Raw genomic sequence first — 25,389 nt, forward strand, 5'->3', positions numbered from 1 at the left:
TGCTAATCCCATCATTCCTCCAACTTTTTCCAGGTACTTTTTGCCATAGGAATATTAAACAACTTACAGTGCTAGGAACACAAAGTAGTAGAAACACAAAATGCCTGTGATCTTCTATACACCTAAAAAATCTTCTGCCATGTCTGTCTGGTAAATTCTTAGTCATTCTCTAAAATCCTCACTTAGATATTGCATGCTCTGTATTGTCTTCCATGTTTCCTGATGCATTTGCAAGTCACTTTTAGTTGCAAGTGACAGAAAACCATTCCAAATGAGTTTGGGCACAAAAGGGGAAATTTGGGGCTTGGCTCATATTACTAAAATGCCAAGGGTAGGAATGATTTAAGGATGCCTAGAATCAGGACCGGAAGCAATTTATTAGGGCCTCATCTCTTCCATGTGTTTTCTGCATGTGTAGGAATTAATGAAAAAGAGTACCCCATTCATATTCTACCAGTTTACCTTCCTTAGTAGATAGAGAGAATAGTTTCCCATAGCTCAGCCAGAAACATGTAAAGTAATAATATTCTGATTTCCCTGGCTTGGATCATGTGCCCACCCATTTTCCATGGGCTCTTGGTTCCTTGATTGACAGTCTGTGGAATTAGAGTAAGAAAGTCTCCAATGAAAATATAAGATGTTATTATCAAAAGAAATGTGAAGGGATACCTAAAAGCAAATGTCAACAGACACTTGATAAATGATGATTGAACAGAAAACACAGTTGTGAAATATTTATCTTGAACAGCATTCCATGAGCCTTCAGTGGGTTGCTAACTCACTGAAAATATATGCAAAACTTTGCCTCCATATGAATCTGTCCAGGGAGGCGTCCAATCTTAATGATGTACAAAGGATTCCAGCAAGGATATCAGCCCTTGGAAATAAAATGTTTATGCTTCCTAGCCCAGTCCGCTATTAACTTCTCCTGATTTAGTAGACTGCAAATGTAAAAGCGGAGCCATTTGAGGCAATGTTACAAATTAGGAAGTATAAGGATATGGAGTTAAGTTTTATTTCACTCTTACTTCTTAGTCCATTTGTACTGCTGTGACATAATGTCTGAGACTGCATAATTTATAAACAATGGAAATATTTATCACAGTTCTGGAGACAGGGAAGTCCAACATCAAGGCATCAGCAGATTTGGTGTCTGGTAAGGACTGCCTTCTGCTTCCATTATGGCACCCTGAACAATGTGTCCTCACATGGCAGAAGATGAATGGCAAAAGGCTTACTTAGCTAGTACCCTTGAGGTCTTTTATATTGGTACTAATTCCGTTTATCATCTCCTAAAGACATCACCTCTCAAAACTATCACATTGGGCCCTAGGTTTCAACATACGAATGTTGGGGGTTGGAGGAGGGCATATATTCAAACCGTAGCAGTTCTCCTCATTAATCTGTCTTTATCTTAATCTGATCATTTGTTAAACATGAATCATACCCCCTTTGTAGATAAAACTAGTTTAGCACAGTGCTTGTCCATAGTGGGTTTTTCAGTACAGTTATATAAGAACTGGGTAAACAACAGGACTTGTACATAAGTGGTTCCTCCTACTCAACATGTAATCATATTTGGAGTAGTGTCTTAGCCTGTTTTGTGTTGCTATAACAGAATATCACAGACTGGATGATTTTTAAAGAAAACAAATTTATTTCTGAAAGTTCTGGAGGCTGGGAAGTCCAAGGCATGACACTGGCATCTGGCATGAGCTTCTATGATGGCTTATCCCATAGCAGAAGGATGGAAGGGCATAAAAGCATGTGAGATGATACAGAGAGAGGATGAGGGGCAAACTCCAACCTTTTATCCAGAACCCACACCAGTGATAAATAACTCACTCCAGAGATAACAGCCTTAATCCATTTATGAGGGCAAAGCCCTCAGGCCCTAAAAGCCTCTTAAAGGTCTGACCTCTTAATACCATTACAAAGGAAATTACATTTCAACATAAGTTTTGGAGGGAACATTTAACTGATAGCAAGTGGGCCATGTTGTTTAGCAGTGAGGCATCCAGATCTACATTAGTTTTCTTGTAGGCAAATTGCTTGGGCCCTCCCTCTGACAACATTCCCTCTCAGGGAGAGCCTAGGGAATATTTTGAGACCATTAGCTGCTTTTCATTCTATTTACTGTCCCAAGCTGGTTCCCTAGCCATCTCTTGTGTTCAATTCTCAAACCAGCTAAGAGAATTTCCTAAAGAAGTCTGTGCTACCTTAGGCTCCAGTGATTTATTGGTGAACTCTTCACTCTTTAAAACAGATTGAAGAAAACGCTTAACCCCAAAAGGTGAATTTTTAAAAGAGAATTACTAACTTCCCCCCTTTCCCCAGTGTCAGAAATAATCCACTTTTTAACACCCACAATTAAATCAGGTGCTGAAGCTTTGGTTTCATAACTACCCAGGATAATTTGTTATTGGGGAAAATAGCATATTAGAGTGGTAGAGAATATAGAATATATCATATTCATTCTTCTGTATCAAGAGCCAACATTTTTGGACTTGATTCATTTTTACAAAACAAAGTTAGCATGTTAGTGGTTGAAAAATATGTCTTTTTTGGAACTAATTGTCATGTATACACTGTAGCAAACTTGAAGTTTAGAATTTTAAAAATCATAGTGGCTCAATTATATTTGTACTTTTTTTCTGAATGAATTTGATTTCTTGATTATTTTTAATAGGGATCTTAATTCATCTTTTCACTGATTCATTCAATAAACTTTTATAGATGGCCTGCTTTATTTCAGGCACCAGGACATATTTGAAAGTCATCTGTTTATTAAACAAATGTAAGCTAATCTATAAACTGAGAGTTATATTTGTTCTTTAAATAGTTTTTAAATGTCTCCCCTCACTTCTGAATAGATTAATAATAGAACAAAGCATATAATTTTTAAATGGCCTGGTACTTTGTATTAGCATTTCTGTCAGTCATGAGTGTTGTCTCTAGTGGAATGTCGACAAATGATACTTGAATATTGTAAACTTTATGATTAATAAAATCTCATAATATATCAATTGTAACATAACATTTATGCAAAAAGCAACATGTTAAGAGTGTAATATAAAAGTAATATATCTAAGAGCTATTTTTTTATTCTTGTCATTCCTTTGATGTAATCTATTTCCATGTTGACTAATGTGAAAAGAATGTTTCTGAAGTTTTGTGTACCCTCCAAATCTTTATGTTTTGTTATTTTTTGAATTAATTAGGTTCAGATCTTTGTTTTCCCATATCCATGTGTTATTTAATTCAACACATTTTTAGTGAATACCCTGCACATAATAACTTGATGTACTACTTCATATGAAAATGCTGTTTTCAATGAAGCATTCTTTTGAAAATTATTTTCTCAGGCGATATTATTAGGACTTGTGCTAGCTAAATAAATAAGCAAAATGAGGAAGTGGAGAAATGGAATAATAAACTTTAATGAGTGCTACATGCACAAAAATAAATAGAGATATATTGTAAAAAGTGTTTGATGACAAGACACATTCATTCTGAGGAGTGGTATCTCAGCTGTTTTTAAAGATGGCATTGTGTCCCCTGTGATAGCTGAGGAATAATGTTTTAGACAGGAAGATCATCAAATTCCTCAGCTCTGTGTAGGTCAGAGACAGATATGTTTGAGGAATGGAAAGGAGGCCAGTGTCTCTGAAGCAAAGGGCTCAAATAGGACAGTATAGACCTTGTTAAGAAGTTTAAATTTTGGCTAAATAAGCTGGGAAAACATTAGTTTAAAAAAAAATTAAATTAAATTGTTTTATTTTATTTTATTTTATTTTAAGACAGAGTCTTGCTCTGTCACCCAGGCTGGAGTACAGTGGCACAATCTAGGCTCACTGTGATCTCCACCTCCCGAGTTCAAGGGATTCTCCTGGCTCAGCCTCCTGAGTAGCTGGGATTACAGGTGCCCACCACCACGCCTGGCTAATTTTTGTATTCTTAGTAGAGACCAGTTTCACCAGTTGGCCAGGCTGATCATGAACTCCTGACCTCAAGCGATCTGGCCACCTTGGCCTCCCAAAGTGCTGGGATTATAGGCGTGAGCTGCCGCGTCGGGCCAAACATTAATTTTTTTAGAAAGCTGAGGGGTTACACAATATAATTTAAGTTTGAAAGATGTACTTGGCTGCTTTGTGGATAATAGATTGTAGGTGGACAAGAGTAAGAGTGAGGGAGCCAATTATTTGGTGATTACAGTTATACGAGAGAGAAGAACAAATACCTAGAAAAGGATATACCAAATGCTCAAATACCAGAGATCATATAGCAAGATCAGCTGATGTTATGGACACATAGTGGTAGATATGCCATTGAAGTAGTGTCAGGTAGCAGGGCAAACACCCAACCCCTTGATACCATGTTTTTTTCAGTTAATGATTATTTGTCTCGTGACGTGTTGGTCTTGTAATTTCCACATGTAAGTTTAATATTATTCAGATCTTATTGTGCATTAAATACTATGCACATTTATTTCTCCCAGAACTAATATTGACTAATATCTGAGTTGATAATACAATAAAATATGCCATGAAATCAATAAGTTACAGCATTAATATAATGTAAAATATTTTCTAAGTGATGTATATATATACATATATATAGCAAATGTATTTTAAAACGCCATTTTAAAAAGACTGAAGCACTATTTTTCACTCTATATATTACTATGATCATTTATGCTGTAACTACCTGATAATTTGTTTTGTAATTGAAATAATTATGTCATTAAAATTGAGCTGAAAGTTTGCAATAATTAATTGCTTTCTGAATTTGTGTTTGCAAATTAACTAAATTTGGTAAAATAATGGACATTAAAATTATAATAATAAGACAAATTTAATACATGCTCATGACAGAATTACAAAATATTTTTTGAGTCCAGCTATGTATCTGCTTATATTAAATTGCAGATGGGCTATCAATGTAGGCGAAATTGCTGTGCTCATAGTCTTTAACCTTCAATCTTTTTTTTTATGTTTCTTGTATACTTTAAAAATAGAGACCAAAAAATATTTTTATTACATCCTATAAATTAATTTAAAAATAATTTCTGAATTAACGGCACATTAATACAAATATATCATTGATTTAGATGCACTTCCAACTAGAAAATATTTTCTTAAGTAAATTTCACAGTGCTTTAACCTCTTCTTGGCAGAGATGTTATGAAGTTTTATAGATATTATTCAAAATGGTGACCTACATTTAAACATATATTTTGAATAATCACTAAAATGTAATGTTCACTTTCTGGTTATTTTTTAGTGTTCATTAGTTCTTAATCACATTGAAGTAAATTCATTTTCTTTTTTTAATTTATGTTCTATTTAGACTTTAAAGGCATAGTGCTTTTATTTTGCAGATTGTTGCCTTGCGTGAACAAAATGTTCATATACAAAGAAAAATGGCATCAAGCGAGGGATCCACAGAATCAGAACATCTTGAAGGGATGGAACCTGGACAGAAAGTCCATGAGAAGGTATGACACACACCACATGCTCTTACATGGAAATGTTTACTTCTTATATCATTTGACAGGAAATATAAAAACCACATAATGAACATTTTTTAGTTTTTGTTGATTCTTTGGTCAAAGGTTCAAGGTTTATGATGATTTCCTTTCTCATTTTTTGTTCTTATTTTGATTCTTTTAAATATAATACGTATGTGTATATGTTGTGTGTATGCATATACACATATTTGAATTTTTTACCTGCTTTTAATTGATTCTCTTAAAAGTATTTCAATTATATAGAATTGAATTTATAATATATATAAATAATATAATTTAAAGTACACATACACACATTGTGTGTGTGCATATATATGGCATATACATATAAGTACATATATAGGCAGGACAATTTTAAGTCCTAAACAACACTTTTGAATTGTAAGTGATATAATATTCAATTGGTAACTTACTGGTTGTTTATGACTGCAAAAATTGTTGGCAAACTTTTATTTGATTAATATTTTTCCTGCATTGTTTGAGGCCTCAGCGGTACTCTTGTTAATGAGAGATAACATAAAATGATATGTGAAGTCATGGGACTTTTACCATTTTTTATAATGCAATGATTCTCCCTTTGGGTGAAGTTTAGTCTCACTCAAAGGAAACTAGCAGTCTGTTGCTCCACTAGCAAAAGACAAAAGGTTTCTGTGCAGGACCACTTCTTTCCAACACAAGAGGAAGAAGGTAAGTTATTGGCAGGTCCAGAATCAGATGAAAATTACACAGAGACATTCACACATCCTGTGTTGGAAACTCAGGAGAATCATTTGCCTGTAACAAGTTATATCTTTGGATTCTTAAGCTCCTAAATGAAGACCACATGAATCAGCTAGCTAAACTGCTGTAATGGAAAATGTCAAGAGTTTCTAAAACCTAGCCGTTAAGAAGCAAGTGACTGGACAATACAATAAATAGCATTAGAATTCTTACTATAAATTAAGTTTATCATTTCCTTACTTATGTGGTTAGAAAAAATAGAGGGACTTCTTATGTTTCTTCCTTCAAGTAGAAAAGCAAAATAAAATAAATAAATCAGATGAATTTCCAGAAAGAAGCTTCTATTCTGGTGGCTGACAAATGAACAGATCTTCATATAAGACCACAAATTTAGCCTTTAGTTATGTATTTAATAGAAATCTTAAGCTAAATATAAAACATAAACTACAATTTGATGTATTTCATCAGCTGTATCTGAGATTAGAATAAAATTATTTCTCTTTCCTTCAACTAAATAAACTGATACTGCTTCAGTAGATATACCACCAAGCTCTTTAATAAGGCATTTTCACTCTGCACTCAGTTTAGGAAACCAACATGTAACTTGATATTGCTCTGAGAATTATAGAATCACAATTGGTTCGTTATAAAAATGGATTTTATGGTCATCCAGTCTTTTTCATAGAAGGCTACAAATTATTGTTTTCTATAATAATGCTGTATTTATGCTAATCTAGTCCAGAAATGAAGAAATATACCTTTCTCAGACATGAACAACTTGAGATTTTGTTTATCTTCTACCAGATTACTTCATACTTAAAGCGTTCTTCTTATGGAGGGGGAGGGCAGGGAATGCTCACACATATATATTTTTTTCAAATATTGTTTCATCAAGATATTGTTAGCAGCAGCAAATCCATACAGGTCTGCAGCAACCTCAATTCTTGCTTTCTCAGAAGAAAGAAATTGACTGTGGGCATGAGGCAAAGGGAGAGACAAAGGCAAGTTTTAGGGTAGGAAAGTTTTAGAGCAGGAACAAAAGGAAATAAAGTACAGCTGGAAAATGGCCAAATGGGCAACTTAAGAGATTCAAGTGTGCAATTTGACCTCTGAATTGGGGTTTTATACATTAGCATGCTTCTGGGGTTGTGGTACTTCTCCCCTGATTCTTCCCTTGGGGTGGGCTGTCTGCATGTGCAGTGGCCTGTCAGCACTTGGGAGGGGCCGCATGCACAGCCTGTTTGCTCAAGTTGTATACATGCTCACTGGAGGCCTTTTTCCCTTAGCAGTTGAGTGTTCCTAGAGGAATGTTCTATTCCTATACCAGTTAAACACTGCCATTTTGCTTCTCAGTGCGCATGCTTGAGTCCACTCGCCTGACTCCTGAGATCTTATCTGGAAACTGCTGATCACCAGATTCAGATGTTTTCTATTATTAGAGACTGTCTTTCCCTGGCATTGGCAGCAACCAATAATTGTTTTACAGAGAGAGTTTAACAGCCACCTGACCATCACCTGTTGGTTGCCTAACTACTTACTCTAACAATATAACCACTAAATATTTGAATATGCAGACATTAGAGAATGTAAGACAGTTTATGACAGATTATTTTTCAGGAACTAGTTACATAATTAGAATGAGGATTTATGCATAATTGATATTTGTCTCTATTGATCTTCACAGATATAAGTGCACATATAGAGGATTTTGAGTCACTGGTGACCCAAAGCACTTGTCTTTAACTTTCTTTGACTTCCAGTTCTTAGGGAAGGCATTTCAGCCAGTGGAGAAAAGAAATTGTGTGCCAATGCTAAGTCAATCACTTCTTGTGTTGGTATAACTAAAGGTTTTTAAACATTATGATTACTGGTATTCATTTCCTTTTTTCAGCTTCCTTGAATTTCAAGAAGAGTGATTTCTAAATGCTTTAGAATAATTATATATTATTATCATGTATAATATCATGCCCATATCCTTGAGTGTGAACCTAAAATATGTACAATATGTCATATATATTTAGTCTAAAGTTAAAAATATGTAAACTGTGTTTCAATTTATATTAATCCTGTGATTGATTTCTCAGGATGATCCAAGAAAGTGTTGTAATAATTAGTTTTATTTATGTCACATTTTAAAATTTATTTTTATTTACATGTTTTTGAGACAGTCCAGGCCATAGTGCAGTGGTATAATCTTGACTCACCGCAACCTCCCCGTCCTGGGCTCAAGCAATCCTCCCATCTCAGCCTTCCAAGTAGCTAAGACTACTGGCGCAAGCCACCATGTCCGGCTAATTTTTGTATGTTTTGTAGAGACAAGAGTTTCACCATGTTGCCCAGGCTGGTCTTGAACTCCTGAGCTCAAGCAATCTGTCCACCTCAGCCTCCCAAAGTGCTGGAATTACAGGTGTGAGCCACCGTGCTCAGCTATACCACGTTTCTTTACCTGACATTTCTTGATAAAACATACAACAGTATCCTGATTATTATTTTCATTGTCCTTGTATAAATATTTCCAAGTTATACACATAAAATATTATAGAGCATTTTTAATATAAAAATCATCCTCCATGACATGATTATTCGAGGTATATTAATACCATAAAACGAGTTGTCAAAGTATTGTAATTTAAAGCCTGATACTTATATTTTTAATCGAGAACTTTTATTTTATTTATTTGTTTATTTATTTATTCATTTATTCATTTATTTATTTATTTTTTGAGACGGAGTCTCGCTCTGTCGCCCGGGCTGGAGTGCAGTGGCGGGATCTCAGCTCACTGCAAGCTCCACCTCCCAGGTTTACGCCATTCTCCTGCCTCAGCCTCAGCCTCCCGAGTAGCTGTAGTCCCGAGTAGCTGGGACTACAGGCGCCCGCCACCTCGCCCGGCTAGTTTTTTGTATTTTTTAGTAGAGACGGGGTTTCAGCGTGTTAGCCAGGATGGTCTCAATCTCCTGACCTCGTGATCCGCCCGTCTCGGCCTCCCAAAGTGCTGGGATTACAGGCTTGAGCCACTGCGCCCGGCCGAGAACTTTTAAAAAGGTATACTCAAACAGGCCAGGCGCGGTGGCTCAAGCCTGTAATCCCAGCACTTTGGGAGGCCGAGACGGGTGGATCACGAGGTCAGGAGATCGAGACCATCCTGGCTAACACAGTGAAACCCCGTCTCTACTAAAAATACAAAAACTAGCCGGGCGAGGTGGCGGGCGCCTGTAGTCCCAGCTACTCGGGAGGCTGAGGCAGGAGAATGGCGTAAACCCGGAAGGCGGAGCTTGCAGTGAGCTGAGATCCGGCCACTGCACTCCAGTCCGGGCGACAGAGCGAGACTCCGCCTCAAAAAAAAAAAAAAAAAAAAAAAAAAAAGGTGTACTCAAACAAAAGAAAAGAGAATATTATTTTGGCAGATTATCAACGATGATTGTAATGTTAGTGTGTAAATTGAAAAGTGGTTAATCAAGACAAAAACGTAAAACAATTTTTAGATACTAATAGAGCTAAGAAAGTGACTTCTAAATCCTAGTCAGAAGGATTACCCTTTGTTTAGGGAAGTTAATTTCCTTAATTTACACAGTCAAGGTGGGTGATTAGCCAACAGAAGATGTTTTATGTCAGTGGATTAAGAAATGTTTGACAAAATAGTTGACAAAAATAATCTCATAAAAACACACTCTGAAATAGGCCTTATTATTCATGGAAAAGTCTAATAATTATTATCAGCCTTTTTAAAAGAAAACAATAAAAAGAAAAAACACTTAACTGAAATGAGTTTAAATATTTCTGTGTGGTCTTAAATGTAATTGATTGTTTTAGAAGAATATAAATATTCACAGGATAATACAAATTTTCAGAACACTAAATTCCGCCTTTTCAGAACTGGGCTCTAATAACTTTTTCCTATTTCTTTCTAGATGGAAGTTAATTGGTGAATTTTAAAAAGTAAACATGCTGCTCTTGTAAAGGAGATAATAATGCTTGTTACTTCTATAATCTGTACTTCCAATTATTTTGTCAACTGCAAATATTTGCTAACTGATGTGAATCAGTAAAATATTAGATATGGTAGGGATTCAGAAGATATAGTCTGTAATAAATTTGGTAAGAATCTACAGCGAGAAATAAACATGCCCAAATTAATATCATAAAACATGATAAATATTGTGGTATCAAAAATAATATTAGAGTTTAAAAATAAGGTTAATTAATCCTCATTAAGGGGTGTCAGAGAGGCAATGTGGAATAGCGATTTGTTTGAAGTTCCTGTCTCTGCCAACTACTAGCTGTGTGAACCTTACCCTTTAACACTCCTGAGTCTCAGTTTCAGATAAAATAGTCTTGCCAACTTACAGAGTTGTAAGAATAGAAACACTATATTCAATAAATTGCATCATCTTAGGCATATTGTATACAAGCAATGAATGCTTATTCTATTTGTTAATACTGTGTTTTCAATCAAATAAATATTTAGTGGCAACCTTATTAAAGGTACTAGGAAATGGGCCCTATTCTAGGTGATGGGAATATAATGATGAATAAGACAGTTGAGGGTACAGGCAATAAACAAATATACACAGTGTAAAAGGGCGTAGATATGACCAAGGGACCCGTACAAGGTGAGTGGTGAAGACATTAAAGAGGCAGATCTTTTTAAGATGGTGGGATTTGAACTGAGGCCTGAGAAATACAAGGAGTCAACAATATGAAAAAGCTTTCACAAAACAATAGTCACACTTAACTATATGCAGTGAATTTTTGTACATGTCACGTATTAGTGACTGAGACACTAGTTCTTCACAGATCGAAGAGTGGAGTTGACTGGCTCTTCAATGACCTTACAACAGATGAGGCACATCCTCGGCATGTCACGTGAGGTTCTTCCCAAGCTGGCTGGCCTCTTCTTGCCTCCCAGGCCTCTTTGTTTATCATTCCCACTTCGAGCTTAATTACTAAGTGAACTTAAGTAAAGCTTCCTTTTTAAAGTTGTTGCTCTTATTCTTCTCTCCTCTTTGAATCTGACATTTATTCGTGACTGTTCTCTAAATTAAAATAAAATGCAACATAATAATTTAAGCAACAGTAATATGGAAATGTGAAAGCTGAATAAATGTAAAATCAGAAATAGATTTTTGTTTGCATGTTTTCCGTTCTTTAGTTCTTGTCAGACAGAAGAATTATGGACAAAAAGTACATAAAGCAAAATGAAGAATCAGTGGCAAGAATAATCCTCAGATGGGTACATTTAATAAATAATTGTCTAGTATTTTCATTGTGGAACTATTGTTCGTGAAGGATATTGATCCAAAGTGATGCCTTTATCAAAATTAAGGGTTTTGTGGACTTTTAGCAACATAATGCTGTTTTAGAATGAACAACCAATGACAAAAATAGGTACTTAGAACAAGCCAATATAGCTCTATGAGCAATGTGATCCTCAGTGAAGACAAAGGATTTCATTCCATCATGCTATTGTGAAATATTGAGATATCATTGTATGAAGATTTGCACATTCTCACGCAAACCTGTCAGCTGTCCAGTTAAAAGTTTGGCTTATCAATATATCTCACCCTATTTTAAAATACCAATAAACATCATTTATCACTAATGCCATTCTTTTAATGATTCTTACTAAGTTCTAACTAAAAGTCATCATCCACAGGCATGTCTACAATATATTGACTACATTTTGTTCATTTTTATGTGTTCCTCAATACATGTCAACTACTCCCAACAACCGTTCTTTCAGTCTTGTCAACTGTAGCTCATTTATGCATTATTGATTCCCTCTCTCAAAAATAGTTATAATTGGGCTTATTTACAACTGGATTGCACTCACAGAATATTTTTTTTCTGTGTATTGATCCCATATATTGTACTCTAATTCCTAATAAAACATAACAACTTGCATGATTCTCCTCTGTTCTTCAGTTGAATTGTCAAGTAATGAAACCCCAAACCGAATGGAGTTTATGAATTTGCCAACTTGGAAAGAACAGGTCCAATGATATACATGGACTGGACTGGCCCAGCGGTTCAAAAATTGGCTAGAAAAGGGGCCAAAAGAGTAGAGTTAGGCTATTCTGTGGCTTAGCCATATATACATGAAGTTATATCAATTTTCTAGAAGCTGAGTTGGAGAGGAAGCACATAACCAAAGGTCTGGAATCTTCTATATGCCATGACAAAAATAAAAATCTTGTAATGCTGTGTGGAAACTCATTAGGTTCAAAACAAATCTCTCGGGGAGCAGTGGCTGGATTATTGTGTGTTAACTAAGACCTTATTAGATGGAAAGATGAAGTGAAATCGACTCTGTTGTCTTCAATAATAAGTATAATAAGGATTTGACGGACTCAGAATAAACTTTTTTTTTTTTTTTTTTTCTGAAGAAGGATATTTCCAAAGACTTTAAAAGACTGGCTGACTGGAAATTTGTTCATTTACCTTTATTTATTAACATAATTGGAGGGTTCATTTTGTGCCAAGGAATCTGTTGTCTTTTGGTGATGTACACAAGAACAAGTTATTTTTCCTGTTTTGTTTTGTCTGATCTGTTAAGCAAGGCCAGGATAATTTTTAAGTTTTTCATTCAGAAGTTCCTCAATTGACCTAATTTTATTTTCTCACTTTGGTAGAATTTATCTATCTCATCATTTCTCATAAAACACAAGCTCCCCAGAAATTTAATGGGTGTTGATGGGACCCACTCCCCCAACAAATGAAATTTCCAGGAGAAGTATATTAGGAAATATTGTTCTGTACAATTTTTAACTAGTATAAGTACTACAGTATTTATATTTTAACTCTTAATATCGTCAAGCGTCAAGAAAGAAACGCAGTATGTAGTGTTTCCAGAGATGCTCTTTATCCACAGGGAAATAGCCCATGCCAGAATGAGCATTCTACTGGATATGCCTCAATGTGGAATTAAGGAATGCTAGTTCTTGACCTTTAAAGTTAGGCAAATTGTTTCTCAAACTTGTCTCAAAACCTCATTAACAAAGGGGCTATAGGTCTTTAGGAATGAGATAAGTAACCGGTATAAAGTCTTTACATGAGTTGTGTTATTTGATCTCTGTAACAACAACCCTGTGAGGTTTGTAGAGCAAGGATCAATGGCTCAACGTCACATAGCTCATGAACAGGAGGATCTGAGATAAACAGGTAACAAGTAAATAAAGATTAAATGTGAACTATGGAGGGAAAGGCAGCGTAAAACTACCTAATTTTATGAATTTCAAAATATAAGATTATTTACTTTAAGCAAAGTCTTAAACCTATCCATCTTTCTAAGAGAATAGAAGAGTTTATTAGAGTGAGCATGAGGCTTACAAAAATTTCAAAAAAGCCTACTCAAAGAAAACTTTGTTATACCATGTGTAACGTCTTCAGCACACATTTAATCAAGTATATTTCCCCAACAATTTTTACTGCTTTTTCTTTTGCCATCATTTTTTTTCTTTGTTTACTCCAGTGGTACCCAAAGTTTTTGGCACCAGGAATCAGTTTTGTGGAAGACAACTTTTCCACTGACTGGGGGTGGAGTGGGGGATGGTTTCAGGATGATTCAACCACATTACATTTATTTTGCACTTTATTTATATTATTATTGCGTTGAAATATATAATGAAATAATTACACAACTCACCATAATGTAGAATCAATGGGAGCTCCGAACTTGTTTTCCTGCAACCGGATGGTCCCATCTGGCAGTGATGGGAGATAGTGACAGATCATCAGGTATTAGATTCTCATAAGGAGTGTACAACCTAGATCCCTCGCATGGACAGTTCACAATAGGGTTCACACTCCTTTGTGAATCTAATGCTGCCACTGATCTGACAGAAAGTAGATTTCAGACGGTAATGCAAGCGATAGGGAGCAGTTGTAAATACAGATCAAGCTTTCCTCACACCTTTACCTCCTACTGTGCAGTCTGGTCCCAAACAGGCCACAGACCAGTACACATCCATGGCCTGGACTCTAGGTACCCCTGGTCGACTGTATTCTTATAATATACAAAGTTCTCCTAACTTAAAAAAATATATATCTTTTGGCCCTACATTTTAAATTCCTTTATAAACCTATTTCAATAAGGTTTTGTCCCACCACAGCACAGAAGCCACTCCTGCTACAGTCATCACTAAATTTATATTGCTAAATACAAGCCAATTCTCAGGCCTTGCTGTAGTTGATGTCTCAGCAGTATTTGACATAGTTAATCGTTTTCTTCCATCACACACTTTCCTCTTACCTTACCAGTGGCTATGTCTCCATCTATTTTCCTCCCTCTGAATTCTTAATGTTGGAGCATCTGCTCTCTGAAGAACAGATGATAAGTCTGTCTTGGCATGATGACTCTCAGTTTCTTTTCTTTTTCTCTTCCTTTCTTCACCCCAGGGCTCAGCTCTCCACATCTTCTCTGCCTACACTCTCTCCATGACTCCAATCAATCTCATCCTATTCATATGCTAATAATTTATGAATCTTTACCTCTAGTTCAGACCCTACAACCAAACGCATATATCCAGGCACAATTGAACATCTCCACTTGTATATTTAAAAGACATTGCACACTTAAAATATCAAAAACTTACCTATTTGATATCCTCCCTTACAAAATTGATCCATCATCTCCAGTTTACATGATGAAAACTTTGCCTTTCCAGTTGCTCAAGCAAATAATTTGAAATTACTCTTACATCCTCCCTATCTCTCACACCTCCCATCCAACTATAAAGAAATTTGATTTACTCGATCTTCAAAATATATCCAGAATCTTACCACTTCCATTAATCAGTCTGGGAACCACTGCCATCTCTCAGCTGATTTATTGTAATCAATCACTATGAGGTCTCTCTGCTTCACCCATGGCCGTCTCCAGATTATTTTTAAAACAGCATGAATCAGAGTAATTTGTTTCCATTTTTTTTTTAAAGAATCTATGGATGTATTCTAATTCTATATTTATATGGTTCATGTGATATTTTGATACAAGAGTGATGTTTTAAAACATATATCTGAACACATCAGTCATCTGCTCAAAACTCTGCAACTGCTTTCCACTTACACAAGGCTCTACATAAATCTCACTGTCTTTATCTTCTGACTTCATATCCAAATCTACCCCAGCCACAATGGCCTCTTGTTGACTCTTGATTTCCTCTTTCCTTTGTCTGAAATGCCTTTCCTCCAGATACATGGCTAACTTCCTCAAATCCATCCAGCCTTTTATCAAATGTTGTAATATATTCTAACATAGTAATGTATTATAACACAGTATGTGTTTATATACTTTACTGATTTATAATGTCTGTAATGTAGTGTCTGCCAGCCCAGTTAGCGAATAACCTCCATAAATGTTAGGATCCTTGTTTTATTCCTAATGAAATTCAGGTACCTAGAATAGTTCCCAGAACATGATGAACACTTAATAATTATGTGCTCAAGAATAAGAAATAAATACCACACTGTTTTAACTATTAACTTTATACATCTTGATTCTGAGAGCTTAATCATAATATCAGCTTTTCAAATTCCATTTTTCAACCCTGTTGAGATTGTAGGGGCCAAGGAGAAAATTTTCTTCTGCCCTGTAAAGGTTTGCTGAAAATGAATTGAGAGAAGGCAGATTAATACGAAAAAAGGCATACAAAACTTATTTTAGCATGCATATGGACATAACTGCCATTTACAAAGTATTAGGCTGGAAGAGGGGCCAGAGGGCTGATGCTTAAATATTCTCAACATAGGAGATATGTATGGATTCAGGAGGCAGACATTTTGCAAATGATTCTTTTTGGAAACTGGGTGGGACCGACAAATTAATGGAAAGTAAGGGGGAAAACTGCGCAGGAACAAATATTGTTTTATTATGCAGATTAAGTCCCCTGGGTAATCTCTGGGAGCTGTCCTCTGAAGAACAGATGATAAGTCTGTCTTGGCATGACGACTCCCAATTTCTCCTCTTCTCTAGTGGTTTATCTGACAGGATTCCTGAAGAGGTGAATCTTAACACAATTACATTCCTTGTGGAAAGAAGTGTTTTTTAGCCAGATAAGGGAATCCCAGAGAGAGAGAGAAAAAAAAGGGAGGAGAGAAAGGTCAGAGAGAGATTTGATTCTAAAGATTATTTCTGACGCCTTCCAATTTTCAAAGCACTGAACAAGCCAAAGTCATATTTGGGGGAATTGTTTTCTATGCCCCAACAAGATTTTTACTGGAATTGCTTAAATTAATAAATTAGCTTGGGGAGGTTATCGCTTCTATTGTATACTGTTTTATACTATGTGTACATATGCCTTTTGTCTCCATTCATTTATGTATTATTTTATGTTCTTCAATAATTTTTTTTAATTTTTCCCATAGAGCTCTTATAGATGATTAGATTTATTTCTAAGCATTTATAGTTACTGTAATTGTTATCTCCTTTATATGTTTTTCCTAATAAATTAATACTGGCATATAAGGATGCTATTGATTTTCCAATATTGATAAGGATTCCAGCAAACTAGCAAACCTATCAGTTCTAAGAGTTTGCTATACTCTTGGTATTTTCTCAGTAATTAAGCAAATTGGGAGGCTTCAATTTTCTCTTCCTTTTCAGTTTCCATTTCTTATTATTGTCTAAGACTTATAAAGCTTGTAAAAGTATAGACTTTAATAATAATGCTATTCATTAATGTGATGCTTATTGTAGTAAATGGTAGATACCTTGTATCAGATTTGGAATTTCTTTTACAAGTTTTCTAAGAGGTATAATCAGAATACGATATACTCCCCTTTCAAAAGTAGTGGATTTCATTGACAGATTTTTCTTTTAACTTTAAGTTATGTGACACATGCAGAATGTGCAGGTTTGTTACATAGATATACATGTGCCATGGTGGTTTGCTGCCCCTATCAACCTGTCATCTAGGTTTTAAGCCCCACATGCATTAGGTATTTGTCCTAATGCTCTCCCACACCCTGATAGGCCCTGGTGTGTGACGTTCCCCTCCCTGTGTCCATGTGTTCATTGTTCAACTTCCACTTATAACTGAGAACATGCGATGTTTGGTTTTCTGTTCCTGTGTTAGTTTGCTGAGAATGATGGCACATATTCTTTTGGAACTATTTTTCTTTTCCTAGGGATAAACAACTTGATTTTTTTGTTTGTTTTAATTGTATGCATGCTTCTCTGATAGAAATGAAATTTTTAAAAAGAGAAAAGAAATTAAACTCTCTTGTACTTGATTAGTGTTTATTATTTCTGTGCCTACCACCAATTCTTTACATATACAATTTTTATGACCTGGATACAGGTAAGTTGAACTCTTTTTTGACTATCTAAAATATATGAGAGCCCAAGTACCCTAAGTAACAGTAAGTCTGGTACCAGCCTCTTGAGACCAATGTTGTTCTGCCCAAGTTATCTAAAAACTTTGAAAACTTGATCAGACCAAAAAGGCGTTTTGTTTGTTTGTTTGTTTTTGTTGTTTTTTGTTTTTGTTGTTGTTGCTTGTTTATAATTCATGAAAGATAACTGGAAAATGTGACAAAGTAACAAGTGAGTAAAATTTTAAAAAATGCTATTGCATATTTTTAACCCTCAAAGTATCACTTTTGAAACAAGTGTTCCCTCAAAATCAAATACCATCCATGAACCACTGCAATAACCCACTGACATACAGGCCAAATGAAACCATCCTGTGCCAATAAATGGCCTAGTTTGGAAGTTCTGCCAGCAGTAGTGACAACCTCTACCAAAGTGATTCTTCAGGAATAATTTTCCATTCTCCAAGTTTTACCAGTTGAAGTTTAGGTTCATACTCATGTTCCCAAATTCATCAAGATGACTGAGTCAAAGGTCTTCCAGTTTCCATGCCAGAACCACCACTGGGTGTTGGACCCTAGTTCAAGTTCATACTTTTACTTCCCTCATGGTAAGTTCTCCTTGCGGATTCTTGGAGCTCCTTGTGATCTAGTCAATTGTCAGTCTACTAGAGAGTTTAGAAAAACATTGAACTTCACAATTGAAAGGGGAGCAATCTGTTTTTTCCACTCCTTCCTGAAGTTTCCTGGTTACATCAAATATCTTCCTCTTCCACTCTCTTAATATCAAGACACAGTAGAAGAGACACTTTTTGTCAGGTTCTATTAAATATTCTTCCTTGGGATGTGGGAGCCTACTTGACTTATATTTACACATCTAAAAGGACTACTTGGTAATTCATCCAGGAAGAAAGATCCACTCTAGTGTTACTTCTTTATTTTATAGATGAACAACAACAGTAACAACACATTTGAAAACTTTCAATTGATGACTTTCTCTAAAGAAAAGAATAAACTCTATATACACAAAATAAACTCAATATACATGCATCTCATCTCTTCAAACTATACAGATTATTTAAGAATTTGACAGGTGAATGTTTTTCTCTATCAACCATTAACATGTTTATTTCATGCTGTAATGTGGGACCTAGCTATTTTTATATTTCTGATTATTATGAATATTTATCATGGGAATATTGATTTAGCTGCAATGTAACAGGATCACCATGGATCAGTTTGACTGCTGTAAGAATGAAAATAAGACACAAGGTTAGAAACAAAGAACCAGTTACAAGGTTGTTACAGTAATTCAAAGGAGAATAGATGACGCAGACAGGGGTGACAATGGTGGAGTTCATGACAGTGGGTCACATTCACATATTTTGTGAAAAGAAAGCCAACAAGTTTTTCTCATAGATCATATAAAAGATGGGAGAAAAAGAGATAACTCAAGGATGACTCCACCATTTTTGGAGAAAGTGAAAAACTGAAGTTCTCACGAATTGAGTTGGGGATGAATTAAGGCAAAACATATTTGGGGTAGAAGCACGTTCTGAACACAGGTTTTAAACATATTGAGTTTGGAAAGTCTATTTGACAGCCAAGTACAATAGTTGTATTGCAGTTAATGTACAATAATATGTAAGTTAAGATTTAAACTTTTAATAGAGTTATCTCTTTTAGGAATATATATTTTGGTAGGTGAGAAAGACAACAAACATATTTTGTAAATATATAATATGGCAGGGATGAAAGACCTTTCTGATAAAGTAACAATTGAAGAGAGTTCTACAAAGACATTCTTAGTTATCTTTGATGACCCCCTACTTCACTCCACAGGTGATCTCATCCAATGTTATAATTGCTTGCAGAAAACATCCATATACTCACTATTCTTTACTGTGGGCTTATACAGTAGCTTGCCTGACACCTTTATTTTGACATCTAACTAGTCATTTAAAACTTTGTTTTCAAAACCCAGTCCATGATTTTGCCCCATCCTAACCACAAATCTGCTTCTCCTGCAGACTTTCTCTTCTCAAAAAATTGCAACACCATCTTTCTAATCAAAGACTACGAAACTTGCAGTCATCCTTGAGTCTATGCTTTTTGTCACATATCACATTCAATCCATTCAAAGAATATGACCCCTTTTATAACCTTTAGTCCTACTACCGTGGTCTAAGCCAATGTAATCTTTCACCTCTTAATTCATTTTCTTAAATTCATTTTTTTGTCCTGTCTTTTATAAGAGGACTGAGGCATCCATTGAAAATGTAAGTGACATCATGTCACTCCTCTGCTCAACACCTTCCTATGGTTTTCATATCACCTTGAACAAAAGCCGGTCTTAAAATGATCTCAAGAACACACATCATATTTCCATCTATATCCACTCCCACCCTCTTGCTTTATTTAATACAGTCCATTCTAGCTACACTGGTCTCCTTGAAAATCATAAACCCACTTGTATCACTTTGTCTTTTATCTTTCTGTTTCCTCTGCCAGATAACTGCATGATTTATGCTTGTGTTGCAGGTTTTAGCTCAATGCTTTCTTTTCATAGTCAATTCCCCTACTATGAGCTTGACCCAAATACTGCATGTGATATCATTACACTCAAGTTTTTCATTGTTTATTGAAAATTCAAATCTAACTGTACATCCTATATTTCATCTGGCAACCCTAACTGTGAGGAAGGGGGAAAAAGAAAAACGGATATTGAACAAACAAGCAAAAATTGTCCATTACAGATAGGAAAGGCTTTATCTGAATTACCAAGTTTATGATGAGAGAGTAACAGTTTACCTGCAAAGTTATACATGTTGCTTCCCTATTCAAACACCTTTGATGGCTCTCTGTCGTTCTATCTGGTACCCAAAGTTTATTCTATTCAGTATGGAAAAGCAAAGGCCATCATAATCAATGCTGACCCTACCTTTCAAGTCTCATATTTTACCATTTCCTTATAGCACATGTTTTCTGCTCTGCATACAGGACAACTTACAATTATTCTGCAGGGAATATTCCCCTCCCTTTGCTCATGTTATTTTCTGTTCCTAGAATAAGTACTCCCCTCCTTTCCTTTACTTGAAATATAATAACTAATCTTTCAAGACCCAACTCAAAGAATATCACAAAGATATTCTCTGCTGTCTGTTCCCACAACATAAATATGAAGCAAAATAAAACTTTATGATAATAATTTATTGCAATGCATATACTTGCTTATTTGTGTATTACTTCTCTGCTTGATAGAATTGCCTTGACGTCAGAAATGTATTATCACCTTTTAAAAAATTATAAAACTTGTTATCTTCCACCTTACACAAAGTAAGTGCTTAATAAATATTTATGAATGAGTAAAAAAATATATATTTTAAAATTTAACATATGAGACCTTATTGCATTTGATAATTAGTAATTTCAAATATATATATGTACTGCTTTAAAAAATCGAAAATCTTTATGACTTTCTGTTGGGAATTGATTTTTTAGAAATGATACCAGGAGCCCAAGCCATAAAGAAAAAAAATGACAAACTGGACTTTCTTAAAATTAAAAACATTTGAAATTCAAAGAACATCATCATGAAAGAAAGTGAAAAGACAGTCTACAGAACAGAAAGAAGCTATTTGCAAGCCATATGTTTCATAAAATACTTGAATCAAATATATGTAAAGAGTTCATGTAAATCAACAATAAAAATACATGTAAATAAATTAATATGAAGGCAAATAATTTGAATAGACATTTCTCCAAAGAAGATATATAAATGAACATAAGTACCTGAAAAGATGTCCAATCTCATTAGTCATTAGGAAATGCAAATCCAAACCACAAGGAAATATCACTTTGCACCCACTAGAATACCTGAAATAAAAAGATAAACAATAATAAGTTTTGGTGAAGATGTGGAAAATTAGTACTCTCATATATTGCTGGTAGGAATGTACAATGGTGTAACCACTTTGGAAAACATTTCCTCAATATGTTAAAGATAGAATTGTCATATGTTCCAGCAATTCTACTCTAGGAATCTATCCAAGAGAACTGAAAACATTTGTCCACTTAAAGACTTCTACACTAAAGTTCATGGCAGTTATTTATAGTAGCCAAAAGGTGGACACAATCTAAATGTCTATCTACTGATGTATATATATAAATAACATGTAATATATCCCCATGATGGAATACTATTCAGCAATAACAGAAATGAAGTATGGATAACATGCTACAGTACTTGAATGAAATTCAAAAACATCATGCTCAGTGCATGAAACTAGTCATGAAAGAACACACGTTCAGTGTCTCCACTTCTGTGAAAAGTCCAGAACAGCGAATCTGTATGACAGAAAGTAGTTAATGGTTGTCTGGGGCTGGGGGGGGTGTGAGTGATTGCTAATAATTATGAGATTTCCACTAGGGGTGGAAAAAATGTGAGATTAACTTATGTTTATAGTGGCACAACTCTGTCAGTATACTAAACTCCACTGAACTTTTTATGTTTAAAGAGTGCATTTTATGGCATGTAAATTATATCCCAGTAAAGCTGCTTAAAATAAGTATTGACTTTTAATACAGTCATTTGTCGTTTAACTTAAAGTGCCACAATTTATTTTAAAGGTAAGTCAAATTAACAGTGGTTTGGAACAAAAACAAGATCTTTTTCTAAGATACAAATCACAGTTTTAATATGACTTTTTATTCTAATATTATTAAGACACACAGTAAGCTCACCATAGAATATATTTAAGGTCATGAGAATAAATAAAAGATTATATATTTTCTACAAATACAAGTTTCATAAGCACTACAGAATAAAAATTGAGAGTTTTAAAATCTTCTCATGGGTAATCCCAACACAATAGCATAAAGACTATGCAGTGAACATTTACTGCTTAATGGAATTTTAAAAGTTAGCATTTTAAAAGTGTTTTATTTTAATTGCCTGATTGCTCTCTATAGTTAGTTAAATTTATCTTATCTTGAGCCCATTTAAAAGTATGCAATGTGCTTGTTAAGTGCATTAACAAGATTTTAATGGAGCGCAGGTGCACAGAATTGGAACAAACATTCTTCAAATTAGAAAATAAATATCGTTCATTTCCACTGAATAAATATTTACCAATATTATATATATAATATGTTATATATATAATATATAATATCCAGCATGTATAATTTTATCCTGTTGATTTATATGTTCTGATTAGAGGCAGTATAGTAAAGGGGTAAATTAACTGAACTGGGAATAAAAGTTCTGCATTTTAATTCAGATCACCTCTATGTGATTACCTAAGTCTCAGTTTCTCCAAAATTCTTTAGAGCTCTAGAATCTTAAATATGATTTTTCAATTCCATAAAACATTTTTCAAAATAAAAATTTATTTTTCAAGGTTTTTATAGTTTTTAAGCAAATTTATTAATGTACAAGTAACATACAATTTACCTGCACAATTCTGTCAATTTTGATAAATATATGTGCCTTCATAAACACCCAAATCAAGATAAAGAATATCCCCATAAACCTTAGAAGTGCTCTCATGCCCTCTTGAAGTCAACCCCACCTCTCCCATTCCACCTCCCATCCCAGGCAGCAACCAATCTGCTTTCCTGCCATTATGGATCAGGGTGATCTTTTCTAGAATTTCAAATAAATTGAATCACACATTATGTACTCTTTTGTACGTAGCTTCTGTTTCTCAGCATAATGTTTTTATGATTCATTCATTCTACTGGAGAGATCAGTAAGGTGTTTGTTTTCATTGTACAAACATATCAAATTATATTTGTTTACCCCAAGAATACAATAGTTTCTCCTATTTTTAAGAAATGTTTTTGAATTTAATTATTTAGTATGATTGCATTGTAGTTTTATTTATAGTATGTAAACATTATTTCCAAGAATCCCTGTTGGTTACTAAATTATCTCTTAAGATACAAGTTGAATCTACAGACCTAATTCTGTGAAGATATCATTCCATATCTGAACATAGAACTGCTGTATTGTGGGTGCCAAACTCTATTTAATAAAAGGGGTAAGTGATATTACGAATATGTGGGAATGTTGGAGTGTGTATTGCAGTTCATTAATCACATCTCCCTTTAGAGTCTCTATTCCCCTTTCTGCTGGAAATGTTGCTGGTTGAAGGATCAGAGCTGAACATTTCTCTCAGAATTGCTCTTAGAGGAAGGGAATGGTGAACTTCTACAGTACACAGCTATCTGTACATTGAACTCAGAAAGGCCAGTTTATAATCATTAGGCAGCATTCAAGATCTGGATTAGGAAAGATGGGTGAAATCAATTGCCAGTCAGTTATTTCCAAATTTGAGATAACTGAGGTATGATAACTGATTTTAGAGGGATTTTGCCATAATTTTAAATATCTTCAAATCCTGTATACAGTCTACAAGTAACTAGACAAGTGTAAGATTTATTAGAACTTCTACCTTATCACATTGAGAAATTCCTGCAGTCAACTTTAAAAAGACAGTTGTCTCTGTCTTTCTCTGCTCTTTTAATTTCGATTCGCTTAGCTATTTCTCCACACTCTCACATTGTATTAGGTTATTGGACTTACACTACTTCTTTCCATTTGCCTGCATTTCCTTTCTCTGTGTTTTATCTTTCTCACTGCTTTTATGATGCTTTCTGTTCTTCCCATTTTTCTATAGTCCATTCTGCTCTATGTGGCATTTGCATTCCTAAATATCATGAGCCATGCAATATTGTGCAATAAAAAGCACAGGGCTTATGGGGGTAATGAAGTTTACGGCACAACCCTAAAAACTTTATCAGTGTCACATTAAAATAAAGGTAAAAAAGCTAATAAAAATGGTGGCACAGTTTTACATCTGTTAAATAGTTAGAAATTGCACAAATACAGTGATAAGTTTTTTTTTTTTTTTTTTTTTTTCCCTGAGAAAAAGCCGAAGTTTGCTTGTGGAAGTGTTAGAAGACTTAAAGGCTTTCATTTCTTGTGAAGTTGTAGAAGGAAGGATATCTGAAATCAGACAGAAAGTTGTAACACAGGTGTCGATGGACAAATTTCTAACATACATGGGACATTGAGGTCAGTTTTAGATAATTGAGGAATGGGCATGTGTGTGTTTTATGTGTTCCAATGTGGCTTGTTTCAGCCAGTTGTGGTTTTCTGTATTTAGCCAGTGCTTCTCAGGAACAAAATTACATGTTAAAAAACACAAAAAATTTACATTACATTGAAATTGTTTTCTAATATATCTATCATGTTGAAAGAAATTCATGTTTTTAAACAAGTGCTTAAAACGTGAGCAGAAATAAGTGTACTTTCTGTGTTTTCTCTCTATACTTTCTGTTTCTACTTTTTTTTTTTTTCTGTTAGTTATTTCTCCGAGATTGCTGCACTGTCCTCACTACAAAACTTCTCCAATGTAGCTAGGCTGAGGAGCATACTTTTATTTATTATTATTATTATTTTATTTTTATATATTTATTTATTTATTTTATTTTTTTATTTTTTGGTCAGAGCCTCACTCTTTCACCTAGGCTGGAGCATGCTAATGCAATCATGGCTCACTACAACTTGGACCTTGCTCAAGCAATCTGCCCACCTCTGTCTCTCTAGTTGCTGGGATTATGGGTGCATGCCACAACACCTGGGTAATTTTTCTATTGTTTAGAGATGGAGTCTCCCCATGTTGCCCAGGCAGGTCTCAAATTCCAGACATCAAGTGATTCTCCCACCCCAGCCTCCCAAACTACTGGGATTACAAGAGGGAGCCACGCATACAGCCCATACTTGCTTTTCTTTTCGTATGTATGTATGTATGTATCTATTTAT

At 34.7% G+C, this 25,389-nt stretch overlaps 1 protein-coding gene across 5 annotated transcripts in view; it reads left to right on the plus strand.

Moving 5' to 3' along the window:
- The window catches only part of LOC117089678 (liprin-alpha-2), a 207,375-nt gene that overhangs the window by 50,442 nt on the left and 131,544 nt on the right, over positions 1-25,389 (plus strand). For all 5 annotated transcript variants that reach the window (XM_033221151.1, XM_033221154.1, XM_033221150.1 and 2 more), the window contains exon 4: positions 5,381-5,497. In XM_033221151.1, the coding sequence (XP_033077042.1) occupies positions 5,381-5,497 (117 nt within the window). The remainder of the gene's footprint in view (positions 1-5,380; positions 5,498-25,389) is intronic.

Source organism: Trachypithecus francoisi, unplaced genomic scaffold (assembly GCF_009764315.1).
Source record: "Trachypithecus francoisi isolate TF-2019V2 unplaced genomic scaffold, Tfra_2.0 Lachesis_group11, whole genome shotgun sequence".
In the NCBI taxonomy this organism is placed as follows: Eukaryota; Metazoa; Chordata; class Mammalia; order Primates; family Cercopithecidae; genus Trachypithecus; species Trachypithecus francoisi.